Consider the following 15,196-nt stretch of genomic DNA (forward strand, 5'->3'; position numbering starts at 1 on the left):
AACCCTAATTTAAGCGTTACCTTGTGACCTCTGACCTCCGTCTCTGTAATTTATTAAGAAAGCCAGGTGTTCTGCTTTTGTAGTTGTGCCCTTGATGACCTGGCTGAAGCTAATTTTTCTCTCAGGGTCTGAAGGACATTCGTGAAATGGGCTTTCAGGCTCGCATTGTCCTCCGCTGCTCAGTCTCGTGTGGCAGACGTCTAGAGGGAAGCGTTCTGCCATTTCCCAAACATCCGGACTCCGCCCCGCCCCTTTGTAAGTCTCGCGAGAATGCCGCGCCGGACAGAACTAGACACTTTTGGCCTTTCTCGGTTTCCGTAGCTCGGAGTCACAATTCCTAAATCAGTGTTTCCGGGTTGCATCCGGGTTTGTCCTCAGCGGTGTTGAAAGTGGAACCAAACCCCGGAGGTATCAGTAAGTAGGGGACCTAGCCGATCCTGAGTGTTTGTCTTTAGTCCCCTCATTTGATTCCTTGAAGACCCTGGTGAAGCTTAGCAGGAGGGCCCAAGATTTCTGGATCCCCAGCCCAGTGACTCAGGGGCTCCTGTTCAGTTCCCTCTCCCAGGATTTCCATTCAGTTCAGCAAGCTCACCTTCCCGTCTTACAGATGAGGAAACCCAGTCTTACAGCACAGCCCCAAGGCGCTGCTTACTAGACCCCGGCCCCGCCCCCGCCCCTGGGTTCCTCTCGATTGGCACAGACCTCACCCCTCTCCATGTTCCTTTCCTTGGGTCCAAGGTCCCCTACAGACATCGACCTCGGGCACATTCCCGTCAGTCACCCTCTACTGGTCTCCCTGACTGTCTACAGGCCTAAGCAGCATGGCCTTATTCCGGTCGGGCCTCCTGGTGCTGACGACGCCGCTGGCCTCCCTGGCCCCTCGCCTGGCCCCTATCCTGACCTCCGCGGCCCGGTTGGTGAATCACACCCTTTATGTACACCTGCAGCCGGGCATGAGCCTGGAGGGCCCGGCTCAGCCCCAGTCCAGCCCCGTGCATGCCACGTTTGAGGTTCTCGATTTCATCACGCACTTATACGCTGGCGCCAACATGCACACGAACCTGGACATTAGGATCCTGCTGACCAATATCCGAACCAAGAACACCTTTCTCCCTCCCCCAGCCAGCTCAGTCCAGAACCTGGCCCACCCTCCGGAGGTGGTGCTGACTGACTTCCAGACCCTGGATGGAAGCCAGTACAACCCGGTCAAGCAACAGCTAGAGCGTTATGCCACCAGTTGTTACAGTTGTTGTCCGCAACTTTCTTCAGTGCTACTATACCCCGATTATGAGCATGGAGAGCCACCCGTGGAGCCACCCGTGGATCCCTTACCCTCCACCATTAGGCCATCCTACCCGGTGGCCAGATCTCCAAAGCAGCCCGTGCGTGGCTACAGTCGTGGGGCTCTGGGTGGCACGTTTGACCGCCTGCACAATGCCCACAAGGTGTTGCTCAGTGTCGCGTGCATCCTGGCCCAGGAGCAGCTTGTGGTGGGAGTAGCGGACAAAGACCTGTTGAAGAGTGAGTGGGAGAGACACTGGGTTAGGGTGGTGGAGAACCCCCAACACTCCCTGCACTCAGCACTGCCAAGACTGAGAAGGGCGGGGCCATCCATTTCTCCCCCGGACCGCCCCCCAAATGTCACACCCAGTGCCTGGCACTCAGTTGACGCTAAGGAAATCTTGTTAAATGAGTAAAAGCAGCTTTCTCAATGTGTGGTTTAGTCACCACTCAATCAGAATCCCCAAATGTGGAGCCAAGGAAGCTGCACTTTTAACAAGGTCTCCAGGTGAGGCACCCTGGAGTTTGAGACCCTGGGAGTAAATGGGTGCATAGGTTGTAGGTAGCGGTGGCAAAGACAGTAAGAGGGGACTCGGGCAAGATACGGTTCTTGAAAGTCTCTGGCTCTGGTGCCCACTGGTACCGCCAGTTCTCCAGACACATGCCAGCCCCTGCAGGGACTACTGTGCTTCCCTGGTAGCTTTCCCGTCACCAACCACTTCTCAGTTTAGTCCTTTCTTTCTGCCATCCGCCTCTGGAGATAGGGTGCTTAGGGACACTCTTCCCCAAACTGGCCCACACTCTTCCTCCCCAGTAAAAAGGTCTCACTGTTCTGGACCCCTTCCTCAGGCAAGTTGCTCCCCGAGCTGCTCCAGCCCTACACAGAGCGTGTGGAACATCTGAGTGAGTTCCTGGTGGACATCAAGCCCTCCTTGACTTTTGATATCATACCCCTGCTGGACCCCTATGGGCCTGCTGGCTCTGACCCCTCCCTGGAGTTCCTGGTGGTCAGCGAGGAGACCTATCGTGGGGGGATGGCCGTCAACCGCTTCCGCCTTGAGAATGTAACCCCCGGGGGAGACTGGCAGAGGGAGTGGATGGGGATGGGGAAGGCCGTTGTGGGGGGGCTGTTGGAAATGTACCATGACCCCAGAGGAGAGAAGCGAGGGCTCAAGGTGGTAGAAAGAGGCAAGGAGGAGCTTGTTCCCAGGTTGTCCTCTGAGGCCAGCTCTACCTCTGGGGTAAGTAGGGGAGGATAAAGGGGGCAAGTTGGGTGTCAGTGTTTGCCCTTCTTCATCTCAGCCCTCCACACCCCTCCTCCTTTACTTCAGGGCCTGGAAGAGCTTGCCTTGTACCAGATCCAGCTACTGAAGGACCTAAACCACAAGGAAAATGAGGAGGACAAAGTCAGCTCCTCCAGCTTCCGCCAGCGAATGCTGGGAAAACTGCTGCGGCCTCCACATGTAAGCATGTCCTCCCTCCCCCCTGCTTGGGGGGGGGGCTGGAGATGCTGGAAGGCAGAGACTGCTTGGGCCTGAGAACCCTGGTAACTGGGGTTCCTCTTATCTACCCCCAGAAGAGGCCCGAGCTCCCCTCGGATCTCTACGTGATCGGGCTGACAGGCATCAGTGGCTCTGGGAAGAGCTCAGTGTCTCAGCGGCTGAAGGGCCTGGGGGCATTCATCATCGACAGTGACCAACTGGGCCATCGGGCCTATGCCCCGGGTGGTCCTGCCTACCAGCCCGTGTTGGAAACCTTTGGAACAGGTAATAACTGGACAGAGCTGAAGGAGGCCTGAAGTGGGGAGACGGCCCGGTCTCCTTGCCCACTCCTCTGTCTCTGTCATCTAGACATTCTCCTTAAAGATGGCACCATCAACAGGAAGATCCTGGGCAGCCGGGTTTTTGGGAACAAGGTAAAATGCACACCTCTCCAAAGGTTCTCAGTTGCTGTTGATCCAGGGGTTGAGGCCCAGTGGACCTCTCTGGGCTGGCTCCGTCTGCAAGAGGAGGTAACTGCTGCCCACTCCCTCTGTCTTGCTCCTCAGAAGCAGCTGAAGATGCTCACAGACATTATGTGGCCAATTATTGCAAAACTGGCCCGAGAGGAGATGGACCTGGCTGTGGCTGAGGGTGAGCAGGAAGGATGATGGGAGTGGCTGCGGGATGCAGTTAAGCACATGTTTTTCCTAAGAGTTTCCCCACTCCAAGCCAGACCATCCCCTTTGCCAGGAACTGTGTTTCATTGGCTCTCTGACTGGTACCAAGTGGCAGGGTACCACTGGCAGTGACTGGGGCCTCTCTATAGGAAAGCGTGTATGCGTGATTGAAGCTGCCATGCTCCTTGAAGCCGGCTGGCAGAACATGGTGCATGAGGTGTGGACCATTGTCATCCCTGAGACTGAGGTATTTGGAGCCCACGTGCCACCCGTCTCCACTGCAGACCACGTCCTGCCCTAAGCCAGTGGTCCAACAAATGTCATGTCTGTGTCCAGGCTGTAAGACGAATTGTGCAGAGGGACGGCCTGAGTGAGGCCGCAGCTCAGAGCCGGCTGCAGAGCCAGATGAGTGGGCAGCAGCTTGTGGATCAGAGCCATGTGGTGCTGAGCACCTTATGGGAGCCACACATCACCCAGCGCCAGGTTGGTGCCCAGGGAAAGGCTGGGTTGTGGGGATGGAGTCGCCAGTGGCTTCCTGTCTGACTCTGTCCTCTCTTCCTCCCAACATTGTGGCTTGTCCAAAGGTGGAGGAAGCCTGGGCCCTCCTGCAGAAGCGTATCCACTAGACGCGACCAGGCCGTGACCAATAATGAGTTTTCTGTGGGGCCAGATGGGCCCCTGGAGCTGAGGAGAGATCCAGTGGTGAGAAGGAGCGGGGGCTTCAATGCTCACCCTAGAGCTTGGGCCTGCAGGGCTCTGAGCTGGGCAGGGCAGGGCAGTGCCTGGTGGACACAGGAAGCTTACCCACCTTGCTGGCGTTTGGCCATCACTGAGGATGTGGTCCATAGGGGATCAGGCCCCTCTGGCATTCCAACCCCATTCTTGCCTACCCCTGCCTGTAATACTTGTGGCTGGGGTGGGGGTGGGAGGTCAGGGGAAGGTAATTACTGGAACTTTTAATACAATTAAAGGTGAATGATTGCAGGTGCTGCCTGTATGGTGTCTGCTTCCTGTTCTGATGTCTCTGGGTGTCTTTGGGACCCATGATCCACAAGTGCAGGGCTCAGGCTTGGCCGAAAGCTAGCAGTGCAGTGGTTAAGAGCATGGCCTTTGGACCTAGCCAGACTGAGGTCAGCCTTGGCCCTGTCACTGGCTGGCTGTGTGCATCTGGACAAGTTACACACTTTATAGGCTCCTCATTTCCTTATCTGTAAAGTAGCATTACTTGGCCAGCGAGCTCTTTGATAGCATTAATTCCACAAATACCGAGCCAGACGCTGGGCAGAGTGTTGGCAGGACCGTCCTTCAACAAGCCAGGCAGGCCTCTGCCATCACAGAGCCTGCAGCCTGGAGAAGTGGGATGAGGTGGCCAGGACTACAAGTCGGGGTCGCCTGGCAGGGGACTGCGTCCCCGGGAACCGGATGGGCCTAGCACTGCAGGTGTGCACAACTATCTGCGACATTACTAGAACAAGCCTTTTGGATGGACCCCATTTCACAGAATGTGCTTCATGCAGTCTACCCGAAAGAAAGGAGAGAACAACCTGTGCCAACTCAAGCAGAGGCCACTCTGCGGGATCCGCTTCCCTGCGCTGCGCATGCGCACCGCCCGAGCCCCGCCCCTTGCCTTTGGTCGCGGATTGGTGGGTTTGGATCACGTGGGCTCACCTCGCTCTTGACCCTGTGCGGCGATGCGCGCGCGCACCCGCTAGTTGATTTCCGGTGCGGTGGGTTGGAGATGACGGAATCCGGCGCCTCCCCGGAGGACCCCTGGGTCAAGGCAAGCCCCGTGGGCGAGCACGCCGGTGAGGGGAGGGCGGCTCGGGTGCGTGCACGTAGGGGCCCCGGAAGATGAGGGAAGTGTCTCTGGTTCCCGAAGTATCCCCACCTTCGCTCTCTGGGCCCAGGGGCTGCAGAGAAGACAGCTCGCCCCCTGCGCGTTCCAAGGTCGGGAGATGACTGAGGCTTGTGTGCGCAAGTGTGAGGGTACGGGGTTTGCGACTGGGGAAGTGGAGGTGTGGGGCGGGCGGGATCATGCCGAGGGGAGGCGCTCCCACGAACTATCCAGTTTTAGCTCTGGGGTGAATCCTTTAATTGCCTGCATGTGTGTGTCCGTCCTTTAGTTGCCCGCGCACCCGCGTGTGTGCTTACGCGTGCACGCAGAGTGAAAGGTGGCGACTCCCTCCGGGATGGAGGTCTGATGAGCTTTTCTTCTCCCTTACTCGGTGCCGCAGGTGGAGTATGCCTACAGCGACAACAGCCTGGACCCCGGTGAGTGCCTCCCCCACCGGCTTCAGCTCTGGAGTGGCTGACACTCCCACTTCAGCCCTGTAGGTTTGATTGGCGTGGTCGGCCACCCCTGACCACGGTCCGCTGTCCCTGAACCTGAAACAGTGAGGGGAGGAGCTGGAAGCACGGAAGGGTTAGCTGGAAGCACAGGAGGGTGGCCTCTAGTTTCCTCCGCCCTGGAGCAGGGAAGAGATGGAAACAGTGACGGCCCTCATCAAGCCCAGACGTTACTTTGTGAGCCAAGGAGCATCATTGAAGGACAGGAGCAGTGTAGGCACTAGGGACAGGAGCATCGCAGCATGGCGCCACAGGAAGTGGGTGGCCCAGTATGGCTGGCTTTTGAGTTTAAGGGGAGAGGTCAGCATTTAAGGCTCAGGGAGCCATTGTGCCCACAGGTGTCTGAGGGGCTAGCAGTGTTCCCCCACCTTACCCCTTAGTGATCGGGGCCTCTCTTTTCCAGGGCTTTTTGTAGAAAGCACCCGAAAAGGGAGCATAGTGTCCAGAGCTAATAGCATCGGTTCCACCAGTGCCTCTTCCGTCCCCAACACAGGTAGGCAGCAACATCCCCCAACCTGGCGGGGCTCAGACATGCCAGCATTTTAGTATCTTTCTTAGTCAGGAAGCTCCAGCTATCTACGTGAGGTGCTAGAGCCCTAGTGCTAGACACAGAGTCTCGCCATCTCTCACCTCGTCTAGAATATTAGGTTCCCATCTGCCATCTGGGCACAGTTTTCCCAGGTGGGGACAAGTGAACTGGCTGGGCCTCACTGGGCCCCAGGATGACCTCTTCCTGCCCCCAACTCTTGAGTGCAGATGACGAGGACAGTGATTACCACCAGGAGTCCTACAAGGAGTCCTACAAGGACCGGCGGCGGCGAGCGCACACTCAGGCTGAACAGAAAAGGAGGGACGCCATCAAGGTGATTGGGGAGACCTCGGCCAGCTCAGGGAGGCCCTGGACACTTGAGATTCCTTGTGCCCTGACCCCATCAGACAGCCCCGAGCGGCCTGGGGACAGTGAGTCCCGTCCCTGGACATGAAGCACCTCCCCCCTTCCGGCCCCTCGCCCCTTAGTTGTGAGCCTAGAATGTGGTGTTGTGGAAGAAAAGCTTTGTGCCAGTTTGCCTTTGATCCCTCCAAGTTAAGGGACCTATTTCCCGCTCTCTCTCCACAGAGGGGCTATGACGACCTTCAGACCATTGTCCCCACCTGCCAGCAGCAGGACTTCTCCATTGGCTCCCAAAAGCTCAGCAAAGCCATCGTTCTGCAGAAGAGTACGGCCAGGGAGCGCACCGGCGGGGTTGGAGCTGTGGGCTGGGAGGCCAGCCTCACTCATGGTCGGCCTGGCCTGGTGGGGTGCTTGTACAGGGAGAGCTAGGGGATGGGGACAGAGGAAACAAGATCCGCCTTGTCCTCCGACTGAGATTTCCTCTGTGTCCACCCCCTTCCCACCCCCAGCTATTGACTACATCCAGTTCTTACACAAGGAGAAGAAAAAGCAGGAGGAGGAAGTGTCCACTCTACGCAAGGACGTCATGGCCCTAAAGATCATGAAAGTGTAAGGGGGGTGCTGAACCGTGGGGACCAGGCTCCTGAGGGGACTGAGGCCGACTCCAGCTCGAGGGCCCCATCAGATAATACTCCTGCTCCCTTGGGTGGTCACTTGGAGGCAGGACCCTGTACCCCAACAGGTCCAGACACAACAGACGCTCTGGAAAGCCTGTTACGGTCATAAAATGAAGGTTGGAGGAGATAGGTCTCTATCCCAGAAGCAGTATCTAGCTGAAGAATATAGCCCACAGGCTCTGTAGGAGTCCCCTTCCGGGTGGGGGTGGTGTGGAGGGGCACCCCGTTTCTCCTGGCCTGGTAGGGCTGCCGTAGCTAGCACCTTAGCCCTGGTCTGCTTGCTTTCAGGAACTATGAGCAGATTGTGAAGGCACACCAGGACAACCCCCACGAGGGCGAGGACCAGGTCTCCGACCAGGTTAAGTTCAACGTGTTTCAAGGCATCATGGACTCCCTGTTCCAGTCCTTCAACGCCTCTGTCTCCATGGCCAGCTTTCAGGAGCTATCGGCCTGTGTCTTCAGTTGGATTGAGGAGCACTGTAAGCCTCAGGTATGGGGCAACAGCGGTCCTGGGACCTGGGGTCTCCTCCCCGACCTCAGGCATCGTGACCCAAGCCACTTTCAGAAAAGTAGGTCGCAGGTTTTAGGTTTCTTCAGGGTGTGTCTACAACTTTAAATACTCTTGTTTCCCCCTCTGCTTTCTGAAGTCCAGATCCTCCTATTACAGTTTGTCAGGTACGGTCCAAGCACTTGGCCCTGTGAGGTCACGTTCAGCCTTGGTTTAGCCCATGCTGTGGCCACCTCCGTCATTCCTCGGCTGCCCCCGTCACTTGGAGCAGAATTACTTGGGATTTTTGGATTTCTGGCCCCCAACCCTGGGTCTAGTAAGGTCGTTTTTCCTGGGGCTTATTATTTGTGATAGTGTAGTTTGTTAATGGTATCAAACTGAGTCTTCTGCTTTTGAGGACTAGTCACTTTTTTTGAGGCTTGAACTTGTATCTGAGATTCCTGCTCTTTTTTATTTCTCAACATTTTTATTGTGAAACACTTTAAACATACTGGAACATCAAGAGTGTACAATGAACATTCAGATATCTATCACCTAAAGCACAGGTCTCCAACCCCTTTCCATGGATGAGGGTGGGTGGGTGGGGGCAGGGCAGAGCTCAGGCCGTGATGCAGGCCCAACGCCACGCATCTCCTGCTGTGTGGCCCGGTTCCTGACAGGCCACAGGCTGGTACCAGTCCACAGCCCAGGCATTGGGGACCTACTACCTAAATTCTACTCTTAACGTTCTCTGTGCTTGCTTTATCATATAGCTGTCCATCCCTCCATCCTGTTTGGGGGGCACTGCAAAGTGAACTGTGGGCATCAGTGCTCCCCGGGGGCTGCCTTCACCAGAGAGCTTACCTGGTGGAGGCAGGCGCCACGGACAGCTCTGCGCCCCACCCGAGCGTCATCTCTTACTCTCCTCCCAACAGACCCTGCGGGAGATCGTGATGGGTGTGCTGCACCAGCTGAAGAACCAGCTTTACTGACCAGCAGAACAGCCAGCGAGAGGCCCGTCTCCTACTTGGTCCCAGAGCCACTGGGGTTATGAGGTTGGACTGCGACACCTGCCGCCAGTCAGCGGGCTTCCCCCTGGCGTCTGGCTCCCTGGCCCGCCTCGTTTGCGGTGGGGCTGGGGTGTTTGTTTTGTGAACGCTTCTGATTAATTTATTATACCGACCGTAGAGCTCGAACCTGCCCAGTCTTCGCCCACCCCTCCCCACAGAAGTCCTCAGAACGGGGGTCTGCTCTGGGCACCCCCCTTCTCCTAAGCCTCAGGTTTCAAATTTCACCACATGATCTACTCATATTTAGAAACTACTGTTGGCCTGTTTGGTCTCTTGGGCAATAAGTGGCCCAAGCCACTTGGGCAGTAGATGGACGGGAGAAAAGGATTAGGAGGAACTACTTCCGCAGCTGCCAAGGGTGAAAGGCCATTCGTGCCTAAGCTAGGGCTGCCTGGTCCGCCCGAGGTAAAGCCACAGCTTTCTGGGCAGGGCAGGGCAGGGCTGCCAGGTCCCCGCTCCTGCCTCCTGCTCGCTCTCCTCCCCCTCTGCTCTGGGCAGTCGAGAAGCAACCTCCCCACCCACTCCTCCTCTCTGTCCCCACAGGCAGCGGCACTGCACAGCAAAGTCCTGTGTGACGCAGCACCACATGTTCAAGTTTTTATTTTTCTAAATACCAACAACACAATTTTGCTAATGTTACAATTTTAGAAAATCAGCCGGGCCTCACAACCTCTCCCAGCTTTAGTCAGGCGCACCCGGGTCTCCACCGTCTCGGGGCCGCCTGCACTCCTCCCAGGGCTTGGGGGCGGGTGGAGGCCCACTGGGGGGTGCAGCACCAAGGGAGTCCGAGGGGCAGCCCTGTGCCCCCTGGCTGCTGTGCCCGATAGCCTCTCTACCCTCGTCCCCCTAGCTCCCCCTTTTGCCTTCCTCAGATTTGATATCTGAGGTTTGATTATCCAGAGGAAATTAAATATTTTTATATCAAATTATATTACAATAAATATTGCCAAATGCTTTCCTTCAGCTTTGTTCCAAATCTAAGGGGTGAGGCTCCTGCAGCTGAAATGCGGACGATGGAGTGAGCATGACCACCCACCCCGGGCAACTAGCGCTCCCCACCTGCTCTGCACCCCTCCCACCTGCTCCGCTCAAAGGAGGAAAGCAGCGGCACTAACAACAAAAACTGGCCTAAACAGGGCAGCCAGTCCGGGACATCTCTGTCCCAGCCCCCCAGTCCTGCCGCAGGGGCTCTCAGGGGTCTGGGAGCTTGACGTTGTAGTCCTCATCTGTCTCTATCCCAACTTCCTCCTGCGGGGCAATGAGACAAGTGAGGGAGACCCGGACACACAGCCCAGGGGAGCAAGGAAAGGAGCGAGATCCACTTACAAAGAACTGCTTCTTGCTCTTCGGGTACCCTTCGAGGATTGCGTCGCACAGCTCTGACGCCTGAGAAGAAACAAACCCACCCTCTGCAGACCGGCAGGACGGGCCCTGCCCGACGGCCCCGTGACTCTGCGCAGCAGCTTCTCTGGGGCTGCCGTCTCCCGGGCCTGCCTCGGAGTTCCTGCACTTACCATCCTCTTGCGCTTCCTCCACTCCTTGCAGTACTTCTGCCTCTCCCTGTACACCTAGCCGGGGAAACAGGTTCCTTTAAGCCCTTAGCCCCGTGGCAGTGGGCAGTTGCTGGGGTCAACCCTTGTCCTCACTGCTCTGCACGGGAGAGAGAGGCCAGCCGGCCCTGCTGGCCCTCCTAACCCACCTGCTCTTTCTCTTCTGGAGTCACGTGGTTGGTGGCTGCTTTGATGTTCTTCAGTCTCTCTGTGTAGCCAGCACACTCCTTCTGCAGCTCCTGGATCTCTCTCTGCATCTCCGGTGTCGTCAGGGCGCTAGTTAACTCCTTCAGCTCTGAAACCACAAATCCCTGGGGTCAGCTGCTACCCCCCAAAGGTGTTCTTTTTCCCCCATGCGCGCTCCCTGAGGCGGGGAAACAGGCCTCTGCTCGCTCTGGATTCTGCACGTAGGGTCCAGACTGGGCCCCTTCTTCAGAAATGCCCAGGAGAGATGAACACTTACACAATGACCAGTTTATTGGGTTGGCCAAAAAGTTCCTTTAGTTTTTTCTGTACAGTGGCTCTAGTAGTGCTTAGTTGTCTTTAACTTTATTGGAAACAATTTTGTTAGATTGTACTGTGACAATCATATCAGCATGCAATTTTTTTTAAAAAGTTAGCAAAACAATTTTTGTGCAGCTATTTTAATGCTGAAGACGAAGAAAATACACCACATGTTCAGCATATTGTGCTTTTTTTATTTCAAGAAGGGTAAAAACACCACTGAACGGCAAGAAAAGATTTGTGCGGTGTATGGAGAACATGCTCTGATCAAAAGTGTCAAAAGTCATTTGCGAAGTTTCTTAGTTCTACTGACATTTTGGCCAAATAATTCTTTGCTGTGGGGTTGTCTTATGCATTGGAAGATGTTTAGCAGCACCCCTGGCCTCTACCCACCAGAAGCCAATAGCGGGAGATAGCTGACATAAAGTTATTCGTGAAAATGAAAAAAGTGTCTTTTTTACGGATAAAACTAAACTGACTTTTTGGCCAAGCCAATAGTTTCCTTTCCCCCTCCACCTACAAGTAGTGGTCTGGTGTGAGGCTCAACAGACTGTTAGCCGTAGCCAGTTAAAAGAGCTTGGAGTAAAGGGAAGTGTGGGAAGACTATACTGATAATCACGGTAAAGAAAGCAAGTACTTGTCTTGCCCATTTGTATTTCAAAAGCCAGGGGCCATCATACATTTCTTTTACCGTAATGCCATGGCAGCCCAGCAAAGGGATCTTCACTGCAATGGGACAACCGTTCCCTCAGTGACTCCTGACCTCTGGACTGACCCCGGGGCTAGGGGCACCCGCCGGAACAGCCCGCTCCTACCGGCCTCCATGTGGCGGCAGCTCTGCTGCAAGCTCTGCACCGTGGCCGTGAGGGCCACAATTTTGGCATCCAGGCTTTGGAGGTCAGCATCACTCACCATGTCAAACTGGTCCTGCCAAAGAGGGAAGAGAAGAGGGCTGATGTCTGGCACAGGATGGGAACCCGTGTCTAGAAAGGCAACGTGCGCATCACTTAAGAACCTGGGACTCCCCAACCTTCCAAAGGGCCTGGGGAAATAGTGGGAGTGTAGTTTTGAGAAGTCAGTTTAGTTCTAGGTCCAACAAAAAAGTATCAAAGTTGAAACTTCATGCCTGTTCTCAAGGGGTTCTAGGTTGGCAGAATACTGACTAGGAGGAATATTTGTCAGTTTAGTGGTTAAACCTCTCCCTGGGCTGAATGAGTGAAGGAACATTCTTTCCAAAGTGGTGATACCTAAATTATTGGCTTCCACACTAGGAAGACTCCGGGTAGGCAAAGAGGCATGATGGGAGGACTCAGTACAAGTCTGTGGAGCCCCTCCCATGGGAAACCAGCCGCTAGAACAGGACCGGACCGTGGTGGGGCTCAGCAGGGGTCCCCTCAGTTGGTGAGGGGGGCAGGTGAGAAAGGGCACGAGTGCCATGCTGGGCAGTCTGGACTCTACACTAAGGCCAGGTAAACCTTCACAGCAAACAGCAGCAAACTACAGGCTGTAAGCCAAATCCTGCCAGACGGATGTTTTTAAAAATACAGAAACAGCCACACCTATTTGTTGCATATTATCTACAGCTGCTTTTGCTCTGCAGTGGTGGGCTTGAGCAGTCATCACACTTGTGTAGCTGTGGCAGGAGACCAACCGGCCTGCAGGGCATGACAATATTAATGGTCTGGTCCTTTACAGAAACAAACCTGCCAGCTCCTTCAGGGGACCTTCCACAGGGCAGTAATGTAATGAAACCTCCTTTAGAAAGATTAGCCTGGACAGTGGCTGGGTTCGGTTAAATGCGCATTTGACATCTGCTGGGCATTAAATGTCGTGGGGGTGCTAAAGGAAGATGAATGAGAAATGGGGACTAGACGTCCCAGGATAGTGCCATGAGGGAGATGAGTAAAAAGACAACGGTGATACAGGGCGCCTGTAGAGGTGAGCGCCGGAAGAGGAGGTGAGCTCAGGGCGGCCGACACTCACAGGTCTCTCTGCAGGAGGTGCTGCCTGGGTGCAGCTCTAGGGCCTGAGCGAGTTAGCAGGCACAGAGGCAGAAGAAGATGGAGGGACTGAAAGACTCTGGGCAGTGGAAGGACAACGAGCAAAGGATACAGGAGTAGAACACACAGAGATGGTCCAGTGTTCATGGGTGGAGAAACAACAGGGACAGGTAAGGTCAGAGGCAGGCTGGGGCCGAGTCTCCAGGTGCCTCCTTTCACCCGTTCCAGAGAGCGCCAGGGTTTTTAGGAGGGAAACGGCGTGACTAGGTTTGCAGGAACACAGGTGGCTCTGGCGGCGATGAGGGAGGAGGCAGGAGATGGTAGGGTACTGCAGCAGACGAGGAGCACCTGGAACGGCGCGGTGATGGCAAGTGGGAAGGGGGGACGTGATGGCCGGCCGGCCACGTGAGATGGGTTAGCAATGGCTTCCTAGTCTCTGACCCTGGCAAAGAGTGATTCCATTAAGAAAGAGGAACGTGAGAGGAGCCAGTGTGAGAGGCGAGGCATTCTGCTTCAGTCACAGTGATCTGAAAGACACCCAGATGGAGGTCTGGGCTGGAGGTACGAAATTACTGTGTGTTGGCGGATGGGGGTGGAGACGAGGAAAATCATCTGGCGGGAGGTGGTTCTAATCTAGAAGATTGGGAACAAGAACTTCCCGGTGGAAACGGGTCTCGGGAGCAACAATTCAGGATTTTCTGTTATCTACTATATTTCAAGTCTGGAAATCTCAGGAAGTGTGGGTCACGGCAAGGGAGCACCCGCTGATTTCAAGAATGGCTTGGGGCCCTTTTCATGGCGTCAGACAGCTGGGTTTCATGGACTGCCTCAGTTCTCCCGAAGACAATTCACACTAGGGGCCGATCCACCTCATACTGGGCCCTCACGCGGGTGAGAATCCGCGCAGGCTTCCCTCACCTGGTCCGCAAAATATATCTTCTGTTTGCCGTACATCTTTTCTTTGATCTTGCCTTGCTGGGCCAGCTGGTCCAGCGCCTTCACCACCGCCTGGCAGAGGGGAGGGGCGGAGCAATCAGAGTGACTCGGGGCCGGACAGCCAGTGACAAGGGGCGGCGCGCGACAGCCCGAGGAAGCCCAAGGCTAGAACGGCAGCCGCGAGAGGGCAGGACCCCAGGTTGATTCGAGGGGCCCCAAGGCGGGGAGGCCCGCAAGAGGGTCCTCACCGCTTTGCCCAGTCCGTGTTCCCGCTGCAGGTTCCCGAACACATCCTGGGCGCTGTAGGGCCGGTTCTGCTCCCGCAGGTACTTCAGGAGGATCCCGGGGGCTACGGAAGAGATGAGCCAGGCGGGGCGGGGGCCACTCGGCCGAGCCCCCTCCCCCGCCCCGGCTCCGTAGGCCCGCTTACCTCCACTCGCAGCCTCAGCCCGGCCTTTACTCATGGCCTTTCCCGCCACCAAACTCCGAAAGCCGGACGTTACAGTTGCTCGGGCAACGGCTCCTTCCGGCGCCGGGAGGGGCGGGCCCCGCGCGGGGGCGGGCGGGAGGGGGAGCCTTCCGGCGGAACGGAGCGCCCCTTCCGGGGCACCGTGGTGGGTTTTTCTTCAGAACTTGGGGGCCGCTCCGACCCCCGGCCTCCCGAGTCTCCACGGAGGCGGCGGGGCGCCCGGCCCTCCGCCCGTGGGGACGAGAGCCGTGGTAAGTGACGCCTCGGCTTCCACCCCAGCCCGACGGGGCCCACGCGCCCGTGCCGCTGAGCGGGGCTGAGCCTCCCACGGGATCCGCCAGGGGCAGCTCCCGCCGAGTCCGCGGCGGCTCAAGGTCCCAAGGCCGTCACGCACGGGGACGTGGCCTGCCCCACGGCCCGAGGCTCCTCTCCAGCCAGCCGTACCGTTGGTCGAGTAGGGACCAGAGGTGCTCGCAGGAGGGTGGTCGCGAAGACTCACCGCGTAAAACGCCGCGCAGAGCTCCGCACCCTTGTCGGCTCGCTACCGAGCTCCGCACACAGAGGGCGCTCAACTCACACTGAGGTTCGAATGCCAAGGGCAGGTAGGCTTGGGAGGGAGCTAGTCTTAAGCCACAAAGCTTTAAAAGAGTTTCCGTTTGGTGGGGTCAATCTTTTGGCAACACCTGGCAGGTGCTTTCCACTCCTGCCCACAGTGGCCAATGGGACAAAGCCTAAAATAAGTATTTCTAGTTTCTGAGGTCAGCCGAAGGCCAAAGAGCAGCTGTCCCTGCAGCCCAAACAATGCAGAGGAAGGGTGGTGTTACTT

The 15,196-nt window shown here is 56.5% G+C and overlaps 3 protein-coding genes across 7 annotated transcripts; 2 read left to right on the plus strand and 1 right to left on the minus strand.

The window, feature by feature from the left end:
- The first annotated feature begins 311 nt into the window (after nt 1-311).
- COASY (Coenzyme A synthase) lies at nt 312-4,428 on the plus strand. The gene is made up of 10 exons (XM_028521047.2): nt 312-414; nt 811-1,521; nt 2,131-2,345; nt 2,613-2,744; nt 2,858-3,047; nt 3,132-3,196; nt 3,329-3,413; nt 3,589-3,686; nt 3,776-3,922; nt 4,024-4,428. Exons 2-10 carry the CDS (start codon nt 822-824, stop codon nt 4,063-4,065), a joined length of 1,674 nt encoding a protein of 557 aa, XP_028376848.1. The 5' UTR covers nt 312-414; nt 811-821; the 3' UTR covers nt 4,066-4,428.
- Nucleotides 4,429-5,117: 689 nt separating this feature from the next.
- On the plus strand, nt 5,118-9,872 carry MLX (MAX dimerization protein MLX). 4 transcript variants are annotated; one of them, XM_028521682.2, is made up of 8 exons: nt 5,118-5,219; nt 5,674-5,710; nt 6,189-6,278; nt 6,542-6,648; nt 6,903-7,002; nt 7,187-7,286; nt 7,643-7,844; nt 8,777-9,872. In XM_028521682.2, the coding sequence occupies exons 1-8, from the start codon at nt 5,178-5,180 to the stop codon at nt 8,831-8,833; spliced, it is 735 nt and encodes a 244-aa protein (XP_028377483.1). In that variant the 5' UTR covers nt 5,118-5,177; the 3' UTR covers nt 8,834-9,872. The 4 variants fall into 4 exon arrangements, with proteins under 4 accessions (XP_028377483.1, XP_028377484.1, XP_035889826.1 ...); XM_036033933.1 differs by lacking the exon at nt 5,118-5,219 and adding an exon at nt 5,265-5,386; XM_028521683.2 differs by lacking the exon at nt 6,189-6,278.
- On the minus strand, nt 9,496-14,514 carry LOC114504039 (PSMC3 interacting protein). 2 transcript variants are annotated; one of them, XM_028521684.2, is made up of 8 exons: nt 14,332-14,508; nt 14,150-14,250; nt 13,884-13,973; nt 11,781-11,892; nt 10,611-10,756; nt 10,426-10,479; nt 10,238-10,297; nt 9,496-10,159 (listed from the first exon to the last, which is right to left on the minus strand). In XM_028521684.2, exons 1-8 carry the CDS (start codon nt 14,363-14,365, stop codon nt 10,103-10,105), a joined length of 654 nt encoding a protein of 217 aa, XP_028377485.1. In that variant the 5' UTR covers nt 14,366-14,508; the 3' UTR covers nt 9,496-10,102. The 2 variants fall into 2 exon arrangements, with proteins under 2 accessions (XP_028377485.1, XP_035889828.1); XM_036033935.1 differs by having other exon boundaries at nt 9,499-10,297; nt 14,332-14,514.
- Nucleotides 14,515-15,196: the final 682 nt, after the last annotated feature.

This window comes from Phyllostomus discolor, chromosome 8, assembly GCF_004126475.2.
Source record: "Phyllostomus discolor isolate MPI-MPIP mPhyDis1 chromosome 8, mPhyDis1.pri.v3, whole genome shotgun sequence".
NCBI classification, from domain to species: Eukaryota; Metazoa; Chordata; class Mammalia; order Chiroptera; family Phyllostomidae; genus Phyllostomus; species Phyllostomus discolor.